The sequence below is a fragment of the Rhinolophus ferrumequinum genome, chromosome 12 (genome assembly GCF_004115265.2).
Source record: "Rhinolophus ferrumequinum isolate MPI-CBG mRhiFer1 chromosome 12, mRhiFer1_v1.p, whole genome shotgun sequence".
In the NCBI taxonomy this organism is placed as follows: Eukaryota; Metazoa; Chordata; class Mammalia; order Chiroptera; family Rhinolophidae; genus Rhinolophus; species Rhinolophus ferrumequinum.
In genome coordinates, this window is record NC_046295.1 from 33,345,412 (window position 1) to 33,370,167 (window position 24,756).

General features: G+C 45.1%; 2 protein-coding genes across 8 annotated transcripts in view; one reads left to right on the plus strand and one right to left on the minus strand.

Annotated features, from left to right (window-relative positions):
* Positions 1 to 12,512, minus strand: part of VLDLR (very low density lipoprotein receptor) — a 30,734-nt gene extending 18,222 nt beyond the window's left edge. For 4 of the 7 annotated variants that reach the window (XM_033123034.1, XM_033123032.1, XM_033123030.1 and 1 more), the window contains exons 1-3: positions 12,197 to 12,512; positions 11,894 to 12,035; positions 445 to 564 (exon numbers count right to left, since the gene is read on the minus strand). In XM_033123034.1, coding sequence (XP_032978925.1) covers positions 445 to 564; positions 11,894 to 11,975 — 202 coding nt within the window. In that variant the 5' untranslated portion in view covers positions 11,976 to 12,035; positions 12,197 to 12,512. Of the gene's footprint in view, positions 1 to 444; positions 565 to 4,037; positions 4,144 to 11,893; positions 12,036 to 12,196 lie in introns of those variants that run through there. The other 3 variants (XM_033123029.1, XM_033123028.1, XM_033123033.1) reach the window with 3 other exon arrangements.
* LOC117031518 (uncharacterized) overlaps positions 11,974 to 24,756 on the plus strand; it is a 102,353-nt gene continuing 89,570 nt past the window's right edge. Inside the window, exons 1-3 of the mRNA XM_033122014.1 lie at positions 11,974 to 12,056; positions 12,176 to 12,288; positions 12,504 to 12,977. Of these exons, the coding sequence (XP_032977905.1) occupies positions 11,974 to 12,056; positions 12,176 to 12,288; positions 12,504 to 12,977 (670 nt within the window). The remainder of the gene's footprint in view (positions 12,057 to 12,175; positions 12,289 to 12,503; positions 12,978 to 24,756) is intronic.

Consider the following 24,756-nt stretch of genomic DNA (forward strand, 5'->3'; position numbering starts at 1 on the left):
GAAACTTTAGGGACTTTTTACTGTCCATGGCTTGCTTTCTTTTTTAGGATCAGAACCATTTGAGAATTTAAAAAAGGAAGTCTGTCCTAAGCAATCTTTTGTCTATCTCCACTTCTGGTCCTCTCCTCCCTTCTCCTACCTTCCTATACCAAATGTTTGCCTGATCGAAGAGAAACCAGGTCCTGCCATTTAAAAGGAACTCCACTTCTTTATAGTCAACATTCTAGACTCAAATTGATAACCCAATGTCAAACATTCAATTATATTCCTCTAGCCCAGGAAGTACAGAATTTTTAGACTCTGGTTCAAAACATGTCTTAGGAGTGGATTCTATTTTCAGAGTCTCGATAACATTTGTAGAAACTAAGACAACATCATTACTTTTCAATAAAATGCATAAGTCCTGGTGAGGTGGCAAGTGAGACTGCCAAACTCTTTACTCACCACAATTCTTTTCATCACTGCCGTCAGCACAGTCTTCGTCCCCATCACATTTCCACAACATCGTTATACATCGGCCATTTGTGCACTGGAATTGGGAAGTGTCACATTTGGCGTTTCTTCCTAAAATCAGGAAGGAACAGTTAACTAAGCCTGGGATACAAGGCTGGTTCGTTAGAGACGCAAGTTACCCAAAACCCATGGACAGGGGTCCTCTGGAAAGGAGCTGCAGACCCAGCAGGCTGTCACCTTCTAGGGGGCAGAGTCGCATAGGTCTTGGGGCAGAGATGACAGTAACTGAGTCTTTAGCTGGGCACACATCATCTAGATAAGACTCGATTTCCCAACCTTGCAGCGAGGCGCAGCCTGAGACTAAGTTCTGGCTACTAGAATGTAAGCAGGGATGGTATATACAACTTCTAGAAAATATTCTCAGAGGAACAGGGGATCCATTTTCCTTCCCCTTTTCTGTTTCTGGTTCCTCAAAATTGGGCACGGTGGCTGGAATAGCAATTTGGGGCCAATGCAGCCAGACCAAGATAGAAGGAATCTAGATCGCCCAGAGACCACAGGGGCATTTTCACCTGCCTCTGGACTCACTCTCTCATCTGTGTAAGCCACGTGTGTGGCTATAATCACACAGCCAAATCCTAATCTTTTAATGGCATTTCTGATCCACATTCCATACTGTTATTCACGAATGATGCTCTTATTACAAGCAGAGTAAAGGAGACTTAGAAGGGGTGGCAAGGAGAGGGGAGACATAGCGGTTTAACAACCCATGGTTCCTCACCTTAGAACTTGAGGTCTGATTGGAAAAAGACATGTTTACAAAACCGCTCCAAGATAAGTTAAAAAGCATCAAGAAGGTACAGTTAAGGGCCAAAGGGAGATGATTTTTAATTTAGTGACGGGAGAAAGCAAAGTAAGGTAGAGCCGCAGACCTGGATTCTATTTCTCTGAATCTCAGTTTTCCTATGCTCGATGTATGGATATTTAATTCACATCGTAGTATAAACTAATTCTTGTAAGTGGGGCACTTAGGTGTTTTGTCTGGCAGGGGACAGGTAATGTTCACGTGTTTCCTGTCACTAGCAAAGCTGTCCTTCTGGCAGGTGTGCTTTCTTTGGGGTAAAAGACCAAGATCTGGTTGCTTAATGCAAAAATACTGCAACTATCTGAGAAACCCTGCAGAGGCATCGAGTTCGTGCAGGACATCCGAGGTCCTGCCACCTTGCCACATTAGCAGCTGTGACATGCTGGCATAAAAACAGACGCTGCGGTGACGAGCCCAGACGGGAAATGTTCTGTAATGTACACAGTGCTCTCGCTAGCCTCCCTCATATCAGCTACTCCCTACTTTCTGGGAACATTCTATGCTTTGTGGCTAATTCTAGGCAGATGGAAATTTGATCCAAGTCAAGTTTACCATCCGGGTGTGGTTACTTTAGGTACTGAATGTATTTGTTTAAAACCTATATGTATCACTCTCCTCCCAAGAGTCTAGTTAGGCTGGGACACAGATACAAAGCAGTACGATTCGATGGCATTTCCTACCTATAATCCGTACTATTCATTTGCTCCACAAGTATTTTATTAGGTATAAGATACTAGGGATTTAGGAGGGAAAACGAGGGGAGGGTAGAGGTTGTGGTCAGGAAGCATCGCCTCCTAGTTTTTATACCTAAACCCAGTAGGAAGGACCTGGCTGCCTCCCACCTTCCCCCATCATGGCTGTAGTCTCGATATATTCTCAATGTGCTCAGTGCTGGGGTACCTGTTCCAGGTGGCATTGGCTGTCGTTCTGTATCCCCGCTATCTCTGAGGGCTGTGAGAGTGATAAGAATCTACTTGGAGTGTTTCATGTGAAAATAGAAAAAGAGCAATTTGAAGTCAGAGTACACAGATGTAAATACACTTGGAAAGAATAGTCAGGTTACAGTTAGGATCCTGTGCAGACTGAAAGGCTCTGAATTTTGTAAAGGTTTTAGTTACCAAAGTTTGTTCAGTCAAAATGAGACGAAAACATTGATGTCGATATCTACACGGTCAAAAGGTAACTGTATAATCAAACTGGGACAGGGACTTAAAAGTAGGTGTCAAATGATGCTTTTCCCCTTTAGGGTCAGGTACCTGGAAGATCTCCTTCCAAATGAGTTTTGAAACTACAGACTTTACAGGCCTTCAGGTGGCCTGGGATTACATATAGGCCCATAATACCCTAAGGCTGATGTTTAGTCCAATATCGCCTTAAAGAGGATCTCTGAATGTAGGTGCAACACACAAGCCATCAACAACAACAAATGATTGTAAAATCCCGGCTATGCTGCTCCCAGAGTCCATACTGAGCAGGCTCAGGACAGACTTAAGCATTTTCTTAGTGTTTATTCCAACAGACTAAGACAAAAAGGAATTGAATGTCTACCTTTTCTTCTTATCTCAGATGTTTCCACTCCACCCAAGCTTCCTCCTGACTGTCCTAAACTTGTGTGTTACTAGGATATACCCAATGAGCCTCCATTAGGAAGGAGGAAAAATTGAGGTTAGGAGTACAGTATGCCCCTCAATATCCCTGCTGGTTCAAAACAGGAGCGAGAGTGGGGTGGGTAAGGCCCGTGGGCTTTATAAAACACCCTTCAGAGCGAGGCGAGTAAGGGCCCAAGCTTCATGGTCATGTCTCTTCGTTTCCTAAGCACTTTGTTTCCAGAGATTGTCCCAGGGCAGAAAGTACCCCCGAGTTCTGCCGATCCCCTGCATCACACAGAGTGGGAGACCTCAGCCACCTGTCTACAGCCCTGGGTTTTCTGTGCAAGTTTCAAAAAGATCCCACTTTTACACTTCTGGTGTTCAATGGGGAAGGCTGTTACCGTGCAGAGCTCGAGAATTGAAAGCACCACACGAGTTAAGAAGCTTTTGGTTTCCAAAGCTTTGGGGATTATAGGCTGTGGACCTGTAGTCTATTTCCATCCATGACAGTTAAGTTTTACATTCAGTATTATACTTTCATAAAGGAAACAGGTTGAGCTTGAAATCATCTACACCCGATGTTCTTTTAATTCTTAGGCTCAGCTAAAGCTAATGATGCCTCAAAAAATAACCCTAGAAGTAGAGGCGCTGGGCCCTCTATATTACGGAATCTACCTGCCCAGAAAGGTGAAAATTTGGAGTAAATGTGACTTTTTTGTAGGTCCCATAGGATTTCACAGGAAAGCCTTAGGGCCAAAGGGGTAGCTGAAGTGGGGTAAAATGCCAAGATAGTGGGAAGCTGAGTGTTCCACTTCTGTCTGAAGCAGGAAGGCTTTCTTTTGACTATTGGAGTTTTGTGTGAGAATTTGAATGGGGCTCTGTTGCTTTAAGACATCAAACTGTTGGACTAGATCTAGGTTTCCTTCTAGCTCTAATACTTGGAATGAATACCCCTGCCCCTTTGGGTCAGGGGGTACTAAGTCACTTGTACCTAGTCACACACGTGGCTATTTCCATTTGTAATGAATGAATGCCCAGAAGTGTCCAAGGATCCCTCACAGAAGTACACAGATGGAATCATACTATGCAAACTTACTTCAAGGCGCCCATGTCCCAGGAGCCTTGCTTACCTAAATAGTTAACGCTGCTACCCAGATATGTTGGCAGGTCACTGGGTCCAAGAAACTCGGGGTTTTAAATGCAAATAGAAGTCAGCCTGCTGTTGTCTAATTGTCCCTGCAAGGGTTAACACGGAAGAACAAATTGTAAGCTTCAGTAAAAACTACACAGACCTTCAAGTAAATAAATACCAAGGCTTGACAGTGGGCTCCCGATTTCCCTGTGGGGCTCCTTTGCAGCACCTTTGCTGGACTGTCACACAGGGATGCCCAGAGTATGGAGATGTTTCCGAATGTCAGGCTGAGACATGAACTCCAACCTGCTCAGAGGGGCTCACGCTGCTACACGGCCAGGACTAGCAGGCCAAAGATTCCAATCTCTTACACTCCTCCTCACTGCTTGAGCAGGCGAGTATCATCATCTACTGGAATTTCTTCAGTCCATTTGTTTTGGCACTTCTGGGGCCGCCAAGGGCATTTATTTTTAGTTGGGCTCACTTCTGCTGCTTGCCACTTTAATGCCAATCTTTCTATTCATAGGCAAAAACTTGTTTTAGGACAGGCAGATTTCCAAGTCAGCAAAGTTTTCCTACAGGGAAGAAGGTTAGTAAGAGGAACTAAGGAAAAGGGCCCCTAGACAGCCAGCACACAGGTTGTTCTGGCCTTTTTAAAGTCCACCTCGGAAGCCCTGGAAGCACCAGGTGTGGGCCAACTAAAAACTGTTTAATACTTAGGTCAGTCCTTCTGAGTCGCCCAAATAAGTGAATCCTATAGTTCAATTGGCAAATAGTTTTGTTTGTGTGTTTGTTTTTCAATTTACATCAGATTGAGATCATCTTAAGGATCGTGGATAATTAACTTAATTTTTGTCGTCGTTGTCGTTGTCGTTGTTAGCCAAACACTGCTCCAAGACTTCAGTCGCTTAATTCATTTAATTCTCAATCCTACACGGTCAGTGCTACTATTCCCCTTTTATATATCAGGAAACCTATTCAGAGAAGGGAAGTACAGTACTTGCCCAAGGTCACTCTGGGCAGACCTAGAATTTGAACCTGGGCAGTCTGGCTCCAGATACTGGGCTACTAAGCATGCATACAAACTAGAACACCTGACTCAGGATTACTTCCTTCTAGAATATTCTGTTGATTTGTAATTTGGATAGTGGAGCCAGTTTAATCCAGAATTAGTTAGTTTTACTTTTCAAGATGACACTATCCTAACCCAGCTTTATTGTTGAGATAGAGCCCTCCCTCCCTTCTCCATTTTAACTTTTTTAAAATGCTGGTAGAGTCTACTCAGCAGGCCTTTTTCTAGAGGAATACTGTGCTTGGTTTTCTTGCCTAGGGCATATAGGTCAAGTCAGAGCAAAGAACCTCCTGATATTCTTTGGAATGGAAGTTAATAGTTTTTGTGGGTGGTGAAATACTAAATCAGTGATTCTCAAGCTCTAGTTTGCATCAGAATCCCCTGGAGGGTTTGTTAAAACACAATGCTGGGCCCCACCCCGGAGAAATTTTGATCCAGTGGATCTAGGGGGGGCCCAAGTTTGCATTTCTAATGTGTTCCCAGACGATGCTGACACTGATCACAGTCTGAAACCACTGCAGGAAGGTTAGGAGGCTAAGATTCTACCCCCCGCCCCCATAAGCCCTCATACCCATCATGGATGGACACTGGTGGTAAATGCCAGTCTTACAACAGACATGGTGACAACCTGACATAAAGCCTTTGTGCCCATTAGGTAAAATTCATCTAGATGCCTTAACCAGCACACACAGGACAATTTCTTCTAAAATCTGTCTTCCTCTTTCATTCGTCCCATCTTTGATTGGCCCCATCAGTTACTGTAAGTCAGTCGTCCAATAAGGAGCCCGGATTCTTCTCCCCTGACATTTTGCCAAAGCCCTGGCTGTGGCCAAGCCCTCATCTCACTTGATCTAAGTTCGTCTCCTGGTCCTGTCTATAGGCGGCCTTGTTCTGTATCCAAATCAAGATAGTGGTGATTCAAGCAAACTTGAATGGCCCAAAGTGCCAAAGACAGTATCACTTCCATGCTTCCCACTGGCTCCGGAATTGAGTCTAGTTCCCTACTTACTTCCCCCGACTTTTCCTTATTAGATACCACCTGCCATCTGCTCAGGCTACATACACCAAGAGGCCCCACTCACTTCCCCAGACCTGCGCCCTCACTGTTGCTTTGTCTTGATTTGCTCGTGTTACTTAGCCCTGTTCACTTATCTACCAGGAGTGGGCTCATATGACACCCCTTGAATGAGGCCCTCAATTCCTTTCTTGACCAGTTAGGTGTGGTCTGGCTGCCTTCCTGTAGTTCCTGGCGCCTGTTACACAGCTGCCACATACTGAGATGTCCTTACCTACCTGTTTCCATCTCTACAAATGGAGATCCCCTAAGGCAAGGCCTGGAATTTCTTTGTAACTTGGGACCTGGTGCCTGACATCTGAAGATTCTTTAGTCACTAGTGAATATTCCTGGATGCATCAGTTGATTTGTTCACTAACAAAACTGGTCTGCTATAGAATTGTTTTCAAAGCATTCTTCCCAGCTTTTCTGAATTTGAAGCCAAGTGTGACCAGTTGTTTCACAAGCTAGAATACTTTGAAAGACTCTAGGTTATAAAGGCCACCGTTCCCTATGCCTATGAGGCTATTTTCACCTCATCTTTGTGATACTTTGTCATTTAAAACAGTGTACTTTTCCACACTTATCTGTCAGAATGCGTGTGTCAGGGTGAGTATGTCAGCCTCCGTTCCATGTGAGGAGAGAGGTTCGGACACACAGGGAAAGTTAGAAGTGGCTAACTGGTAAAGTTAGAAATTTGATGTATGGGCCCAGGATTTCACTTCTGACACGTGTGAGCAATGTTGGCGGCAATCCATTGTGCTCGAATCAATGCCACCTTTGTAAGATCATCTGCAGAGATCGAATAGCTTCTGGCTTTGTCATATTAGAGTCTAAGTTCTTGGTGATTTGGGGGAAACTTCGTGAGCTGTAACCCAGATGGCATGTGGGAACTACAGCAATTTTCAGCTGCTATCAGCCTCTTTCATGATTGTCTTCAGCACTGGATCTACTCATTCCTATCCAGTGCTTCTGTCCTATGCTGTCTTTGGATCACTGATTTCCTGGGTTGACTTCCTCCCTAGATTAAATGCCAGGAAGGAAGGGACCAACTCTGGTCACTGTGTCCCATGCCTGGTGCCATATGGTAGGTGCTCAGCAGATGGAGGTAAAATGGTTTCAAGCAGATGTATAAAAGAAGGTCCGCACCAATCTACCACCTACTTAGTGAACCTACAGATCAGTTAATAACTCAGATCTTGGGAAGCGTTCTTAGGAAAACTAAAGATTAGAGGTAGTCTATAAACTAGGAACCCTATTTACTCCTAGTGTTTGGGGGAAGCGTTAAGTTAGAACACATGAATAACTTGCAAATGTTGTATTTAATCGAAGTATGAAGTTAGAACACATGAAGTAACTTGAAAAAGTTGTCTACCACCAAGGTTTTATTAACTCCCTTGCACTTGGCAAATTGCAAGCCCCTCTCCATCCCCCACTGCCAACAGCACATCTAAATACATGAAGGCTACCAGCCAGCAGAGCCAATCCAGATGACCCAAGTTCGTGGCAAGGTCAACCATTCTAGCCAGTGGTCCCATCTTATAGTTTCTTCCCCCAAAGCTGTCTCTTAAAGACAAGGCCGGGAATACCCTCCTGCTGTTCTACCCACACATGTAGCATCTCTAAAATACAAAATGGGCAAAGGATCTCTAAACAAACGTGAAGTTTTGTTTTGTTTTGTTTTGTTTTGCAGCACAATCTCTGTATTTACTCTCCCAACACCTAGCAGGCATGCTCTTGCTTAATTTAGAGCCCCAAATAGCGTGCTAACTTTAAGGTATCACCTACCACCTCATTTAGATTCTGCAGTGCTTCTAGCATTTCTAATGATATCTATAGTTTCTATGGCAAGCCAACAGGAGAGTTTAGCAAAGAGATACCAATTCAAACTGAAAAATGTACAGACTGAAATTAAGATGATTTTCACTTACAAAGCCAGACTGTCCTAGAGCTAAGTCACACTCTGCCTTGAAAAGCTATCAGTTCTCAGATTTCCCAGCCCAAAACTCTTTAGCTGGGCAAAAAAAAAAAATGTCCCTGGACCACTTCCTTATGTTCAACAGGTACATCTCATCCATCACCTGTGCAGAAGGTATTCTTGGACTCTGCCTTGAAAGTAGTCCCAGTGCTGTGGCCTAAGTACTCTCTGGAGATTAACTTCAAGTAGAAGGGAACATCCTGAACATTACAAGGCTGTCAGCTAACCATCTGGAGGGCAGCTGTAGTAGCCCACCCCAGAAGCTCTCCGAAGGCAGGTACCTTTATCATAAACATTGTTACAGACCTTATCACAGCCCTTTAAGGCATTTCCTTTCATATAGGCTAGTATGTGAAGGAGGCTTGCCAAAGAAAGGTCAGCATCCAAAGTAAATTTAATTATGGTGACTTAAATATTACATATAGGTGCCTAGACTTGCTCCATTCCCTCTATTGAAAAAGAGAGCTTTACTCACATTCTATGAGAAATAGAAAACGGTCTAGATATTTAATGAGTTGTCTATATACCTATGCTGTGTTCTGAGTCTTCCGGCCTTTGGATCAAAACCCAAAGCCACATGACTGGGAACTGTCTGTTCCCTTGATCTTATGGCCAAGTCCTATTGTAGGAGTTCTTGTTCAGTCTTATCAGTTTGATACTCCTCCTGGAACAAAAGGGGCTTGCAACTACTTTTTTACCTTTTCTAGAATTATAACAAAACTACTTCAGCGAAATTGAGTTTATGGTTATCCAATTTTATAAATGGCAGAAACACTTCAATCAGGCCTTCATTTCTTTTGAGCATGGAGACTGCCATAATTTAAATATGCAGCTTTGTTGTACTAAAATCATTAACATTTGGCAGCTCTACTGACCTTGGCCTTTATACGAGCTTTAGGTATCTGGGAATTCAAGCAATAAAAACAATGAAAATGACACAGGACAGGGTATATAGTTAAATATCACATGAAGTGGGCAATGGGGCGATTCGGGGAACAAAGCTGCTCCAGACTTTAAGAAGCTGTCATTGTCAATAAGGGCTAACCCAGTGACCCTCCTGTGAAAATCTCTGCTCACATTCTCATTCTTTGGCCTCGATGAGGGTTATGACCATCGGCATACCTTCCCTTGGTGCTACAAGATGAGTCAGGTTTATTTTCCCCTTGACCTCCAGTCTCCTATCCCTCCAGGTCTCTTAGTGCTGCCAATTTCACCAACCCCCTCCCCCCACAAAGAGAGAAGTTCTGTCTACTGTTTCGCTAACTGCTAACCATATCTGAATTGCTCTCACAAAACCTTTGTTCTTCTAGGCTTTGTCCTTAACAAATAGATGGCAGCCCAGATCCTAATCTTGACTCCCTAGGCTGGAGGAAAATGTCCTAGAACTTGCAGTCAGGTGTACTACACTACTGAATTTTAACTTCTCGCATTAGCTTGCCTTAAGTTCCTTGCCAGGGTCTTAGACCACACTTTTCTTGTCCTACAGTATTTTAGATCAGCACCATAAGTGTAGGTGCCTGTGTGTGTGTGGGTGGCGTGGGGATGGGGAGAAGGGTAAGTGTAGACGACCAGGGCCAGAACGTCAGCCTAGAACTTTGAACTTCAGACAGGAGCCAGGCTGGGTTGGATTGGGGTCAATACCTGCCTCAGCCAACCCTCAATTCCCTCCAGTTCAAAAGGATGTGCCTCCTTCCCTCTGAAGAACTTCAGTTTTGTATGGGCTTCTATTTTCCACTGTTCATGGCATGTCACATATTTCATAAGTGACCTAGGGGAGCAAAAGGGATCCTCACCTACTTAATACAAAGTGAACATATGCCTTCAGCTAACTCATTTCAACTGTTTCGGTGCATTCATAACATTCTATAGGGTAAAGTTAACCTCCCATGGAAAGTTATTATATGTTAAATTAAGAGAATTCCATGCAGAGAAGAACATGTAGCAAAAACAAATATTTTCTCCTACATTCCTGGACAGTAAGTTCTGATATATTTTAGGGGTTTTTTTAAGTTTGTTTTTTTTGAAATGCTAATGAAAAGTATGGTGCAAAGCATGGCACTATTCTGAGAAATCGCTTAATAAGTTAATACTGCTCATCCCTTAATGATTAATGTTGGAGTCTGAAAACGCTTGTAGGCAAAGCTTTTCCAGGCTCTCGGGTTTGTGACACATCAGAGCCCACTTTCAGGACACACTCTCCGTTTCTGAGGAGCCTAGGCAGGGGAAAGTATTTGAGAACAGTAGGGCCAAGCCTGTCGGGTCTTTTACATTCCCTTCAAGATAACGCTTCTCAGGCTGCTAAATTTCTAGTCCGCGGAACCATGTGACCAACCTAAACGTGACCAGGCGGTCAGCCAATCGCGGCTGGCAGACAAGTCCGTCCCAGCTTCACAGGCTCCGGACAAATGGAATCAAAGGGCAGGGGGCATTCAGAGACTTAAAACCACCAAGTATTGCCCCAGAGGCTGCTTGACCAGACACTTTAAAGTTCGCTCTCACTCAGGAGACACGGGACTGCAGGCAGGAGGGCGTCGTAAGCCACCAGGCTATAGGAGCTAGGAATTCTGGAATGGGTACTTAGGACAGGGGCAGTTTTCTGCCCCAATTCCCTAGAGCTGGTAGGCAAATCCCTTGGTGTCAAGTCAAGACCACTTTAGGGACCTGCCAGAATCCTGACCGAATCCTTTTAGAAGGGCTTCCTGTCGCCTGCCCAGGAAAGTTGTGGGGCCCAAAGTGGGAGAGTGGCTGAGGACAGGGCCCCCAGGCCCAGTGCGACAGACCGTGGGGACTCCACAGAAGTCACCACCGCCCTTCCAACAAGCCACAGCCACACACCAGCTCTCGAGCTACTTACTCCCTTTGATCTATTGTTTAAAATGAAGGCTAATTACAGCCACTAGATTAGGTCTCAGTTCCTCTCGAGGAAATCTCACCGGTACGAGGATCAGCAAACTAACCTGATTTAAATCTGCGTTCCACTCCCCTCCCCCGTTCAACTATACGGGAGACCCAAGAGGTTTACAAACGCTGCCGGAGGTGTGGAAAGGGGAGAGGAGAGAAACACCTAGAGAGGAGTCCTATTTTTCAAGCCTCACTCGTCCTCTAACCCTCACTCCAGAAAGATAGCCAGGTGCCGGGGGAGTCGCAGTCCGGGCGCGCACGCCGCGCACTTCTGGAAGCTCCGCGGAGACTACGGGCTGCAGCCCACCCAACATGCGCCCCCTCGCCACCGCGGGGGACTCACAGCCCCGGCTGGCACCCCGCGCCGGTGTCCCGGGAGACGCCCACTCTCACCCACCGCCCGCTCCCACCCTCCCTGAAGTCGGAGGAGCGCGACCCGGGCTGCCGCGCACGTCTTGGCCCGGCCCTCTGCCTCTTTCCTAACACTCCGCCTGGCAAAGGAGACAGAACCATTGTTCAATGGCCCAGAAGCCCACATTCCCCAGCCCCTGCCAAGCGGGGTGAAAAACGAGGCAAAGCCGTGGCTCTGGGGGTGGGAGTGTAAGGGAATGAAGACTAGTGCAGGCAAGGCTTTAGGACACCCCAAACCCCACAGTCCCCCAAGCCCGGCTCCCCATAGCCGCGGCGCTGACAGCTCAGAGGCACCACCAGGGTGGGGAGGAAAGGAAGACGAGGAGAGTGGAGAGGCTCCTCCTAGAAAGGGGGTGGGCAAAAGGAGACCCGCGCCTCGGGGACCCAGGCGCCCCGGCTGGGTCCCGGCAGCCCGAGGAGGGGCGCGTCCTCACTTACCGGCTCCGGTGGTGTCGCTCTCCCCGGGCGCCCCGCACAGTGCGAGCAGCAGCCAGAGCGCCCAGCGCGCGGACGTGCCCATGGTGCCTGACTGGATGGTGCCGCCGCCGCTGCCGATCGCTCCGCACAACAAGTTACCAGCCTTTCGGAAAGGAGGAAGGTGGTGGGGGCAGGGAGGGAGGGGGGGGGAGGAGGAAGGGAAGGAGTTAGAAGGGGGTAAAGGGAGCGAGGAAGAAGAGGGCACCCCCTCTCCTGCAACTTGCACAATCTCCTCCCCACCAGCCACCCCACCCACCCACCTACCTACCGACCTCCCTCCCCAGGCTGCAGCAGCAGTGCAAGTCGAGCCTGCGGGAAGAAAATAATGCAGGCGCTGCAGAGGAAGGGAGGGGAGGGTACGGGAGGGGAGAGGAAGGAGGGAGAGGGGGTGGGAAGCTGAGAGCAGAGGAGAAGACAGAAGAGAGGAGCCGGCCGCCGAGCACCCACACTGGCGACTGCTGGAGCGCGGGGTGAGGAGCGAGGAGGAGCAGGAGGGGGAGTGGTCAGCGGAGGGGGGAAGGGGAGAGGCGGCTTCAGCCCTGGTTTCCCATCAACGCGCTCCTCTTATAAGCTCAGGGCAGCCAGGTGCCTGCCCCGCGGGTGTGTGAGTGTGTGTGCGAGTGTGAGCGTGCGGGTGTGAGTGGCCGTGGCCGTGGCCGCCACCCGGACTGCTCCTGGGGCCCAGCTGCTCCGCGCGTCCGCCGGAGGCTCACGGGGGCCCGGGGCGGCAGCTGGTTGGCTCGCGCGCAGCCTTCGCCTCCAATCCTCGGCGCCTGCCCTAATTTCCTGATCCAGGGAACCTGCCGCCGCAGCAGCTGTGCGCTCCCTACAGTCATTACTGTACTCTCCCGACAGCCGCCAACAGTAAATGCAGCAGCGGCGGCCGCAGCAGCAGTTAGCGCTGATGCAACTATTGCTGCTATTGCCACCGCCTTCCCACTAACTGGGCTTGCAGCCCGGGAGGCATTTGCAGCTTCCAGGGGCAACACGAATCTCTCTACCACCCTCTCCTGCGCCCCGGAGAGAGGCTGGTACTGTGAGGCTGGTAGGTACAGGCTTCCTCCGGCCTCCTCTTTCCATCTGAAAATGCTGAAGAGAGGGGTCTAAATGTTCGGGCTGCACTGATGTGGGGTTCGGGGTGCCTGTCTCAATTGCACGCTTAGATGCCTTTTTTTTTTTTTTTTACCAAAAATTAAATGTGTCTTTAAGTGAGAGTGTGTGTAACTGAGAGTGCGCGCGGTTGTGGCTTGTCCTCTGTAACAGAATGCGACTAAAATAACCCAGTCTGGCATGAGGAGGAGGGAAAATTGCTAGCACAGCTCTGCATTCTCTCGTCAACAATTAGAGTTAATTGCTAATTGCACAAAATGATAGTTTGAGGGCCTGTAATTAAAAGCTTAACCTTTTCTTGTTTGGGGGAGGGGAACCCCGTAGGTTTATTCTTCTTGATATAGTTTATAATATTCAATTACATGGCTTAAGGAAAGAAAGAGAGAGGCAAAGGCAGGACTCCTGTAAAGGATTGATTCTTCTTTTGTGCCTGACAATACTGAGCCCATAATTTGCTTTTTGTGTACTTCAGTTTTCTTACACACTTTCCCCTGGTTGAGGTACATTGTCTGGTGTGGTCTGTTGGGCATCTAACAAGACGAGGAGGGCTATTGAACCTTCTTAAATAAAGGGTTTATGTATTTTTAAAACTTGCTTTTATCATGAATGCTCCAACTCCACGGATTTCAATAGGCCCATGCCCTGGGCTGCTCTGTTGGTGATACGGGAAGTGGTGGGCACAGCCCAGCTGCATTCTCCTTGTCCGGTTCTCCTGAGCATTTGTCCAGGCTCGTCATCGCGTGGGACGTTTATTAGGAGCTTCCTGTATCCAGGAGATGAAGAGGAGAAGAAAAGTCCAGGTCAGGATACACCTTAGTGGGGTGACGGGAGATCCAAATTGTGAGTGACCAACGTGAAGGGGCTTAACTCTACGTATTGGTGGAGTCTTGCACAACAGCTCACGTTGGATGCTATTTTGCCCACGTTGTGGCTACATGTTTGATACAAACTGCGGCAGCCACACACATGTTGCTTGTGAAACTGATTTGAAATTTGTTTTATGACATTTAGTAGTGAAGATGCATGCGGATGTTGTTCACCTAACAGGCATTAAGTTGTGATGGTAAAATCTTAAATGCATGGCGTTTTCAATATCCTCGGGGTTCTGAAAGACCATCTGATAATGAGCTGTGTCACTTTACAGAAGAGAAAAAGTTAGAGGGGATGAGTGGCCTTAATATGAACAGGAACGACATTAATACACAGTCACAGGGCTTGTTTTAAACATTTTACTCAGACATAAATATACATTACAAGCTAAACAGTGATATGGTGTAATAAGACTTATCTTTGACAAACATGTATTACACTGTCTATCTCTCCAAGGGATAAAAATAAACTGTTGGCAAACTTAGCTGCGGCTCTGTGTTCAATCCTGTAGCTGTTTTGCTGAATTAAAAGGAAGCATAGCTTTTGGCTCCCACTCTGATTGGCTGTGTGACTTGGGAAAATCACTGTGTCTCTCTGTGCCTGCCTTCTGACCTGTAAAGTAAAAACAAAACCATTCCACACAATATCAAAGTGCTCTGTGACCTCAAGGACCAGCTCTCTGCAAAGCATGGATTTTGAAAAGAAAAGGTTTATAAGGAGGAAAGAATTTGATTAATATAGAAAATAACTGAATGACCAAAACGATACATTTATTGTGAGTAGAGATTGATATGGTTGAACTAAATGGGCTCAGAGAGGTTGACACGGCTGGATATAGAAGACGTTAGGTAAATGCGTAGGCAATCCCATTCCTCCCACCATCCATTACATTTATTTATTTGTTAGAGGAACACACACTGAGCATCCCCACACATTGTGCTAGGCAGTGGACATATGGAGATGCTTACTCCAGGAAGCTCGCTCAGGATCTGGTGGGGGAGGCAGAGGAGTGACAATTATAGCACCATATGCACAGTACAAGGGATGCTTAAGGTGCTATAAGATTGCAGGGGGAGAGGAGCTAATCTGCCTGGGGGATGAAGAGTATCCGAAAAGGCTTTTCAGAGCAGTTAGTTGTCTCTGCGCTGAGTAGAGTCGTCGTTTTTAATGAGCAATTCCAATTCTCCTTACTGCTGGACATACGGTAGGATTGCACTTCTTGGCCTCCCTATGGTTGGCTGGGACTGAAAGACTAATTTTGGCAAATTATTTGTGAGCAGAAGTTACAGGGTGCCACTTGCAGACGAGCATTTCATTACTTGCATGAGGCCCTCTCAAGGAATATTCAAGAGGTGGTTGGGTGCTCCATTAGCATGGTCTCTGAGTGACTAGATGAGTAGTTCTCTGCTGTCTACGTGTCTCTGGCTATGGTCACACAGAGTACAGGTCAGCAAATGGCCAGTACCCTCTTTGTACAGTCTATCAATAAGAGTAGTTTATAGACATATTTTTAAAAGGTTATAACAAAAGAAGAAACTATGCAACAGAAACTGTATGTTGTTCACATGTTTACCATCTGAGTCTCTAGAGAAAAAAACTTGCTTAACACTGACAGAGTGAGAAATAAACCTTTGCTTTTTTCGTCTATTGAGCTTTTGCTCCCTTAGCATGACCTAGAATTAACCTGACTGATACATGGTGTGAAGGATGAAGAAAGACCGTGGTGATCAGAGGGAACAAAGGCGAAAGAACATCAGGTATTCAAGGAAATGCAAGGGATTCAGGATGGTTCAAGGGTGGTGGTCAAGTGGAAAATGGTAGGAAGTAACACAGAAGAAGACAGGCAAGGAAGGACTGGATTATGTGGAGGCTTGTATGTCATGCTAACACGTTGGACTTCATCCCGTAGGCCATGGTGAGGGTTTGTGGTAAATTTTTTTTTTAAATTATTGTTATGCAATTTACCTTGGAGTAATTATAAAATACAGAGAAAGATAAAATAATTTTTAAGAAGCATACTTTCAGTGCCAAGAGATACTAAGATTTTATTTCTTTACTTTTAAAAATGTATTTAATTTTATCTTCGTCACAGAATTGTATCGACATGACTATAATTGGTCCCGTTATGGATCTCTTTATTTATTTACTTATTTGTTAATTTACTTTTGTAAATAAAAAAAAATGTATACATGCACCACTACCACCTCCAAGAAAGAGAATATTGACAGTAACACACACGCATCTAAGTGCTTCCCTATGAATACATCTCCTAGCCTTCGCCCCTGGAGGAAACCACTACTGTGACAGATTTTGATCGAAGGCCAGACCACCAGTGTGTTTCAGAAAGTTCACTCTGGCAGTGGTATGAAGGGTGACTTATATGGGAAACAGAGTAGAATAAGACTAGGGGGCGGACAGTTAGAGACCCTAGTAGTGAGGGAATACGTAAAGAAAGGACGGGAAGAAACTATTATTTGCAGTCAGAAATGTGCATATAATTCCTTCATGAGTTTTTCTCCCCAGTCCTTTAGATACATCTCTTAGGACAGTGCTTTCCAAACATGCACAATCCATAAGAATCACTTGTGGGTGGCCGGTTAGCTCAGTGGTTAGAGCGCAGTGCTCATAACACCAAGGTCACCGGTTTGATTCCCACATGGGCCAGTGAGCTGTGCCCTCCACAGCTAGATTGAAAACAACAACTTGACATGGAGCTGATGGGTCCTAGAAAAACACACTGTTCCTCAATATCCCCCCCAAAAAAATTAAAAAAAGAATCCCTGGTAATGTCTGCTAAAAGAGCAGATTCCCAGGTTCTCCCTCAGGGATCCTGATTCAGTAGATCTAAGGCAGCAGCTCTCAAGAAGCAGTATGTGTAACCTCATTCAGGTGATTCTTAGAATGGGCCAGGATTAAGAAACTCTCTTAGAGAATTCTTCAGTGCAGTTTTAGCTGCCAAGTAGCTTTTGTTCTTGCAAATTTGTATACCTTTATTTGTCCAATTTTTCCATATAAGATGTTACAGTGAATGTGGGACTTTTCTTTAAGCCCTGTAAACTAATAAATACGGGCAGCCGAAATAATACGGGCAGCAGAAATACTCTTCAAAGCATTTGCTAATGTGAAGCACTGATTACTCTGTTTTCTATGCCATAGCTTTCCCATAGGAAGTAAGAAGTGAAATGAACTGTCCCCTTCTGAAGCTGTCCCCTTCAGAAGTACTTGATGATAACTTCCTAGGTCTCCATTGCTTCATTTCTAATTGTGTGATAACCCAGTGAAATGAATAGGATTTACCCCACTCCAGTCTCCTTGGCAGAGCCCAATGGTCTAAACCAGTAGGTCACAAACTTTAGCTTTCATAAGAATCACTTATTAAAATACAGATTGCTGGACCCCATACCAAGAGTTTCTGATTCTCCAGGTCTGGGGTGGAGCCCAAGAGTTTGTATTTCTCACAAGTTCCCAGGTGATACAGATGCCATTGGTCAGGAAGCACACTTTAAGAACGACTGTTCTGAACCCACCAGCATTAGTTCTCTCCTCAGCCACTATGATTCAAAGGCCTCAACCATTGGTTGGCTGTTTCAGCCCTTAGCACACAACACAAGTTGGTCCAGTTACAATGAGGAGGATTTTGCTTGGTTAGAAAGGCACTGCCTTTTAAGCAATGTGGTGTATGGACGTTAGGCCAGAACTGCTGTAGCCATAGTGCCCCCAGGAAGGAAGCCAATTGGAAGACTGACTGACCCACAGGAAGGGGAGACGGAGAGAATCAGAGAAACAGACCTTGAGCCTGAGTCCCGTTCATCTCCTGCAGAAAGCTGCCATGCTGTAGGACTTCTCACTTACCTGAGCCAATAAATTCCCTTGGTGGCTTAAGCCAGTTTGGACTGAGTTTTCTGTTACTAGCAAGTAACTGATAGAGGTGTACTCGTGAGGGGGGTGGTGTGCATGTGGTGAAGTCCTGGGTACGATCTACGTGTGGCCACCCGGTGGAAATGCTGTGCCCCCGCCCTCCTAGCGGGTATTCAGAAGAGGAATGCAGGTATTAGTAAGGACTGGCTCACACAACTACTTTCTTGTGCATCTTGCCAACTCAGCTCTCCACCCGCACGTCAACCCCCAATCAAATGCTCAACGTGGATTTTTACAAATGAACCCGCGCTGAGGGTTACAATCTAATAAGAACACATTTTTTTTTTTTAATTCCAAGACGAAACACTATTTTGCAGGCTATATTTGAACAATATCAGAGAGTAAAAATGTGGCCAAATTTTGTGGCGGTCGTTAAGCCTAGCATGAATCTCTAAAATGGGCTGAGTATGAGACTAGACCAGTGGTTCTCCACTGGGAGCAATTCCCCCCCCCCCCCAGTGAATATTTTGGCCATGTTTCAAGACAGTTGTCATGCCTCGGGGAGAGGGTCTACTGACATTTCTAGGGTAGAGCCCCGGGCTGCTGCAAAATAAACATCCTACAGTGCCCAGGACAGCCCCCCACAACAAAGAATGATCTATCTGGTCCAAAATGTCAATGGTGCCACGGTGGAGACAGCCTGGGTTAGACTTATGAGAAGCCAGATGATTCTGTAAAGTGTGAGCTTTTTATCTGTAACAGTGTAGGACAACATTATTTGGAACTTGGACGGCCCAATAGAAAGATGTTTTCTCTCTCTGAACAAAGAAAGCACACACTGAGTTTTGTCCAGTCGATGACAGATGTGAATGCGGTATCAGAGGGCAGTGGGTAGATTTACAGACCTGGGAGTTGTAACGCAAACAAGTAGTTTACATTAAATTGAGTAGGTCAACATAAGGCATCCACAGACGGGTTTTGTTTTGCTTGTTTTTCAATGAAGGAATGAAGTGCTGGACCACTTTTCCTTTACTTTCCAGAAACTCTGATAATGAATTCCTAAGATTCTGGTCCAAAATTTGATTGTTCTCATTTGTCATAAATACAATTTGCAGGAGATTTTGGAATGCAGTGCTATGGCGTTTAAAACACTCTCAATTACAGGAGTTTCTATGGAAATGGGGGCTTTGTGGCCCCTCCTGGGCTAGCTAAGTATAGATGCTTTTTTTGGACATATGAATTTTAATCTGCAAATTCTGAGTAATGCAGCGAGTTTTTAAGTATGTACCATTTCACCATGATAGTTCCATTTTCAAACTTTTAGTAGTTTTGTGAATGTGGATAGCTGACGTATCTAATGTTTTGTTACTTGGTATGTCTATAGTTTAAATTCGTATTATGCTACTGCTCACAATCTCTAAGGAGCTGAGTTTCTGAATGGATATGCTTCTTTCTAACCTGGCTCTTGGGAAGGTTTTGTCTTCGCTTCTCTAAATTGTTTTAGAAACACATTTATGACGAGTTCCAATGCTGATAGCCACTTAATCTGGAGTGTGGAGGAGAGTCCCAATTCTCAAGCCTGCTTTTGGGGTTCTGTGGTAGGTTGAAGGAGGTGTAAGTAATTCAGAATTGTTGAAGGGTAGAGTGGTGTAAGGCGGGAGTATAATTGAGGAAGGTGTTTGAATATTGTTTGGATTTTTATCCCATAAGCAATTAGTAAGCCATTGAAAGTTAAAACACAGATTTCTGGACAATGAGATCAGATGTGTGTATTTAGAAGTATGAGTATCTGAGAAGGTGATTAGGATTGTGCAGGATCCAGAGGACATCCATGTGGTACCCACAAGCCTTCGGGCATTGAATGAATGCAGAGAGGCTGTGTAGGTTAATGGTTAAGAGAAAAGATGCCGGAGCCACTCTTCCTGGATTCAAGGCCTGGTTCCCTCACTTACTAGCTGTGAAATTTTAGGCCAATTATTTAACTTCTATCTATACCTCCGTTTTTTTCACCTGAAAAATAGTCCCAAGTACATGTACTTCCTATGAGAATTCAAGGCATTTACACAAGTAAAGCAGTTAGAACAATACCTGGCATATAATAAATGCTCAGGAATTGTTAGCTACTATTGTAAATAATAATGACATTTATTATTGTCGTCATGATCAGCAGCCACCATATAAAAGACGGGCAACAGGGTTACAGGTATGGACCAGGATTAGAACAATGGAAGGCAGTGGTTCTGCATCTTGCCTCCAGATTAAAATTCCTGGGAGAGCTTTTAAGAATATCAACACTGGAGTTCTACTCAGACCAATCTAATAACAATATCTCAAAATGGGGCTTGGGTGTGAGCATTTTTAAGTTTCCCAGGAGATTCACACTCTAATTGTGGCTCACTTGGTGTCAAGCCTGAAGCTCTGGACCAGGGTGGTATAGAAGGTAAGCTGCTGGTAACGTTTAAATGGACTTCACCCTCAGGTGGACAGGGAAGTTTGTTGGCTGCTGCAGAAGAAGCAAGAACAAAGCCCCTGCCAGTGTTCCAGAATGGCCTCCTCTTTCTCACTCTGTGAATCCTGCTCTGGGCCCAGCATCTCTCACCCAGCTAGATTCTCAGCTGTAAGAGAGCCAAGGACTATGGGAAATCAGAGGCTCTCCATGGCCAGACGGTTAGGAACCCAGCAGGCGTCTGCCTATCAGTGATGGATTACATGTCACCGATCTCATGCCTTAGCAAATCAATCTACCAACAAGGACTTGTGGAATACCTTCTTTCAGCCCAGCCACATGCCAGGTGACTGGAGGGAAGCAACTGGATAGCATTGTGGCTGCTGTTGGGGAGTGAGTTGTTATTGCTTTGTTTACTTTTTCAATGGGAGCCAAAATTCAGCCTTGTTAAGTGGTAATTGACAGTCCTTTCTTCTAAGGAAGTTTTCCCTTGGATTTGCTGCCAATAGGAAGTGTATTATTCCTCAGAGCACCATAGCATTCATTTATCGAGTGCCCACTCAATTAGGAGGCATGACAGAGTTTGCCATCTAAAAGAGGAAAGACCACTTAATGATTCCAAGAGTCAGAAGTCTGGAATAAATGGACAGACAGATCAAAGAGGTAAGGGGATTCCATTGTCATTGGAGAAGCTCTTTTAGCAGGAGCTGTGTTTTCCACTGAAATCTTAAAAGACCCCTTGAATATGTTGTGTGGGAGAGACAGTATGTTTTTGAATATAACGGAATAGTGATTTGAGCTGATCATGTAATCAAGCGCAGGTTGTGGTTTTGTTAAACCGTGGTGGGAACAACTTAATACCTGGCAGAAATTAGAATTCTGTTTGAGACTTGAAGGATTATTTCTTCCACCCCAGGATAAACTGAATGCTCTCAGAAAGTCTGTTTAGAACAGCAGTTTTCTAGGTCTGATTGTTTTTCTGGGTGGACAATTCTTGCATGTGAGGGAAATTAAAAGCTTCCCCTTTGGGAGAGGTTTCCTTTTAGAGTTGAAGAATGGCTCCTGGTTATTGACCCAAATTGAAGGACAATTAATGCTTCATGACCCAAATCAGATTTTGTTCCTAAATTGACTTAGATTTGCTTTGGGAAGAAGACAATGGAAGCCCTTTGGAAGCACAGATCTTTATGCAGACAGAGATGGAGAGGTGACGAAGGGTTGGGATTAGAATGAGGGGGTTTGAGAAATGAGACATACCTCAGATTTCTAATGAATCTAATACTTGCCCTTCACCTTCTTATCCATAAAACCCCAATATCATCAATATCCTTCTTTGAAATCAAGACCTACATTTTTCCTGCTAAAAGAAGTACGTACTTTGAGGCGAAAAACGATGGTTTAAATACTTGTAGGGCCTGCCATGTTTGTGAGATTGAATTGGACCATACGTGCAGATCTCTTAATCAGGTTCTCTTGGTGAGCTCCAGAAACACACCCTTCTGGGAATAAGTGACTGCAAGGAAGATGGATCATTATTTAGTTGTCTCTTTACATTCCTTCATTTCTCTCGTTTTCCCCTTTAGCAATAACTCAAAGAAAGAACAAAGAGGCAACGGAGAGAGGGTTGGCTGGCACAAAGATTATTCCAAACACTCAACAGAAGATCTATGAAGGTCATGGAAGATCTTCTCCTTTTATAGTGGTTCCATAGCCCTCGCCTGGCTGGAGGGGTAGTTTTCTAAATGTAAAACAAACAAACAAAAATGATGGCTATATCTTACACAGTGTGAGAAGAATGTCTTGGATTTACACACTGCCTTTCTTCTAAAGGGGTTCAAAGTACTGTGCAAACATGACATCATTCCTCCCTGGGTGGAGATTGGACTGACTCTCGGGAGAATAACCCGTCTACAGCGGCGTGGGGAGCTCAAGCACAGCTTGGTATCCTTATGGAGTTGAAGCTTGTGTCCCCAGGTTGTTTGAGTTCTAAATCTCACATACAGAGAGATGGGCGTTACTACGAAACGTGGCTAGATGAAGTCTAGGTGAGGGCTCATGCTTTAAAAAGGCACACTGTACATTTTTAGTTTCTTGCTCTTTTCTCCCAGATGATTGTGCTTAGAGCTGGCCTCCATCTAGCGTCTCGTTTTGTTTTTTTTTTTTTTTGGTTGTTTTTTTGGAGCAAGGCAAAAATAAAATGATAGAACAAAACAAGAGACACCAAGTAGTATTTAGTTACTATGACAATCGCAAATTGGCTCGTCTCAGGTAAAACCTGGCGTCTTAGAAAAGATTCTTTGGACAGAGAAATGAAAACATCCAATCTCCTTCTGTTGTTTTGATTAGGACCTTTTGGCAGAGTGTAGTAGTTAGAAATTTTGTTAATAATGTGAAGGGGGAAAAAAAGCAGTAGTTATATATGTTTTCTGTCTTTGCAAGGACATATTAATCACCTCCAATAAAGTTTCTTATTTACCTTTTCTTCATTCCACACCCCCAACCCCTATCCTGCCTTCTGCCTGGCTCTCTTAAGAAATCTCAGGAGGTTCTGCCCAGGGAAGAAAATTCACTGGATGTGGAGGGAAGTGGAACAGTGCCTTGTAGATCTAATACCATTTCCTTAAATCAGGTCCACTTCAGAGGAAGATTCACTGGGGAAATTATTGGAAATATTGCAACAAGGATTATTTGGAAATTGAAAGTGAAAACAGGAACTATTTATCATCAGGTCAAATTCTCTTCCCATTTCCTCTGACTCTAATATGAACTGGCTTCGGTTTGTTTATTTCTACTAACAGGTCTGGTTCCCTGTCAGACAGAGTAGCTGTTCCATTACAGTCTTTATTTTCTTAATCACCAGAGTAACTCTGGAAGGGAATATTACTGGCCATTTAAATCTTGTTCCGCTATAAATACTTTTTCTGTATCTAGGCTTGACAGTGCACATGTTGGGTTTACAACCACAGCCATAAGTCAACTGTGCCTTGCCATGGGGTTATCTGGATTTTTTTAGGGCTCTTTGCGTTTTTCTCCTAAAATACTCCTTGTTATTTTTTGAAAACCTTCTTGGGGGGACGGTGGGAGTATTTGATTTATTTGCATTGAATGAGAGATGGTGATGGCTTGTGGCATTTATTTATAATTGGACTGCCAAATGTATCTTCTCAACTTTCCCTGTTGTACACATTGCTCTTGCTGAGAAAATTCCAAGTGTCTTACTTTTCAAAGTCTAACCCCCTTAATATGGATGCGTGGAGCCTCCTATCTGTGAGTTCTTCACTCCCTCTTCCCACCTAGATCTCCCTGCTACAGTCGTGTTTTCTCACAGCTTACCTTTGACCTTGATTGCTAGTATCACGTGGGAGGGGTCTATGACACTTTTGCCCTTGTATGCATGTTGTCATATCTAGTAAGTTTGGGGAGCACAAAACATTTCTATTTGTTTGCCATGTAACTTTGCTTTCCTTTTGTTATTTTTAGACTTTTAAGGCTCTGCCCAAGCTCTTCAACTGCACTGACATTTCCTATGAGTTTTGGGATCACAACCATGGAGCCTCATGGACCCACACGAGGAGCCTCTAACATGCACATGCTTACAGGGTCCTTTAAGTGATGAATGAGGATAATCTCAGCCTGTATTGACAGTACCTTCTCTGACCTATAGAAATTCCGACTGAATCAGAGCTCAAACCCAGAATGTTTGAAGCCTTCATCAAGTTCTGTCCTTTGGAGTATGGAGCGTGGATCTCTCCTAGCTGTGACACTCCGTACTGCAATCTTTGTGTTAACTTGACAGCATAGAGTCTGGGACTGGGCACAAGAGATATCTATCTTGTACTAAAGTTGCTTTGTGGAAAGAAGTCAAAAGTGGGATTCCACTGTGTTTAACTTTAACCGCTGCATGTGATCTGTGGTACTTGTTCGTTGCTGTACATTATGCAGAACAAGCCCCATTCCTAAGGTGTAATCTCTCATGGGTGGGCACTGGGGTGCATGTCTGTCCCATGCACACAGCCCGGAGATGTTCCAGTTGGTGGCAGCAAGCGCAGGTTTCTGTGTCCCAGAAGCCCACAGCCTTTCTCACTCACAGAGATGCGTGCAGCTCCCAGATCTAAGTTCTGAGAGGCACGCAGGAGAGCTGTTCCACCAGAACCCGGTGTGCTCTCCCAGAGTTCAGGAGTGCCCTCCGAGGAGATATGGTGAGGTGCCATGTTTCATAAGGGAAAGGAAGAATGGCCCTTGTCAAAGCAACGTGGGATTTCAGAGAGGAAAGAGACAGCTCCCCTGCTGTGATGAGGGACTCATACTAACAAGGCACATTGAAACTTGCTGCTCTTCCCCAGGCTCTGCCGGACCTTTGAGTTTTGGAATGCAGGGGATAATAAGCAGTGGTGTTTGATGATCCCGATAGGAAGTTTGCAGCCCCTAGATACAATTTTAAGTTGCCTGGACATGTCCCATTAATAAGCAGCTGAGTAAGTAACACGTGAGAGATGGTGTGTGAGAGTATACGGGTTAGAAGGATTTCTGGATTGCTGGT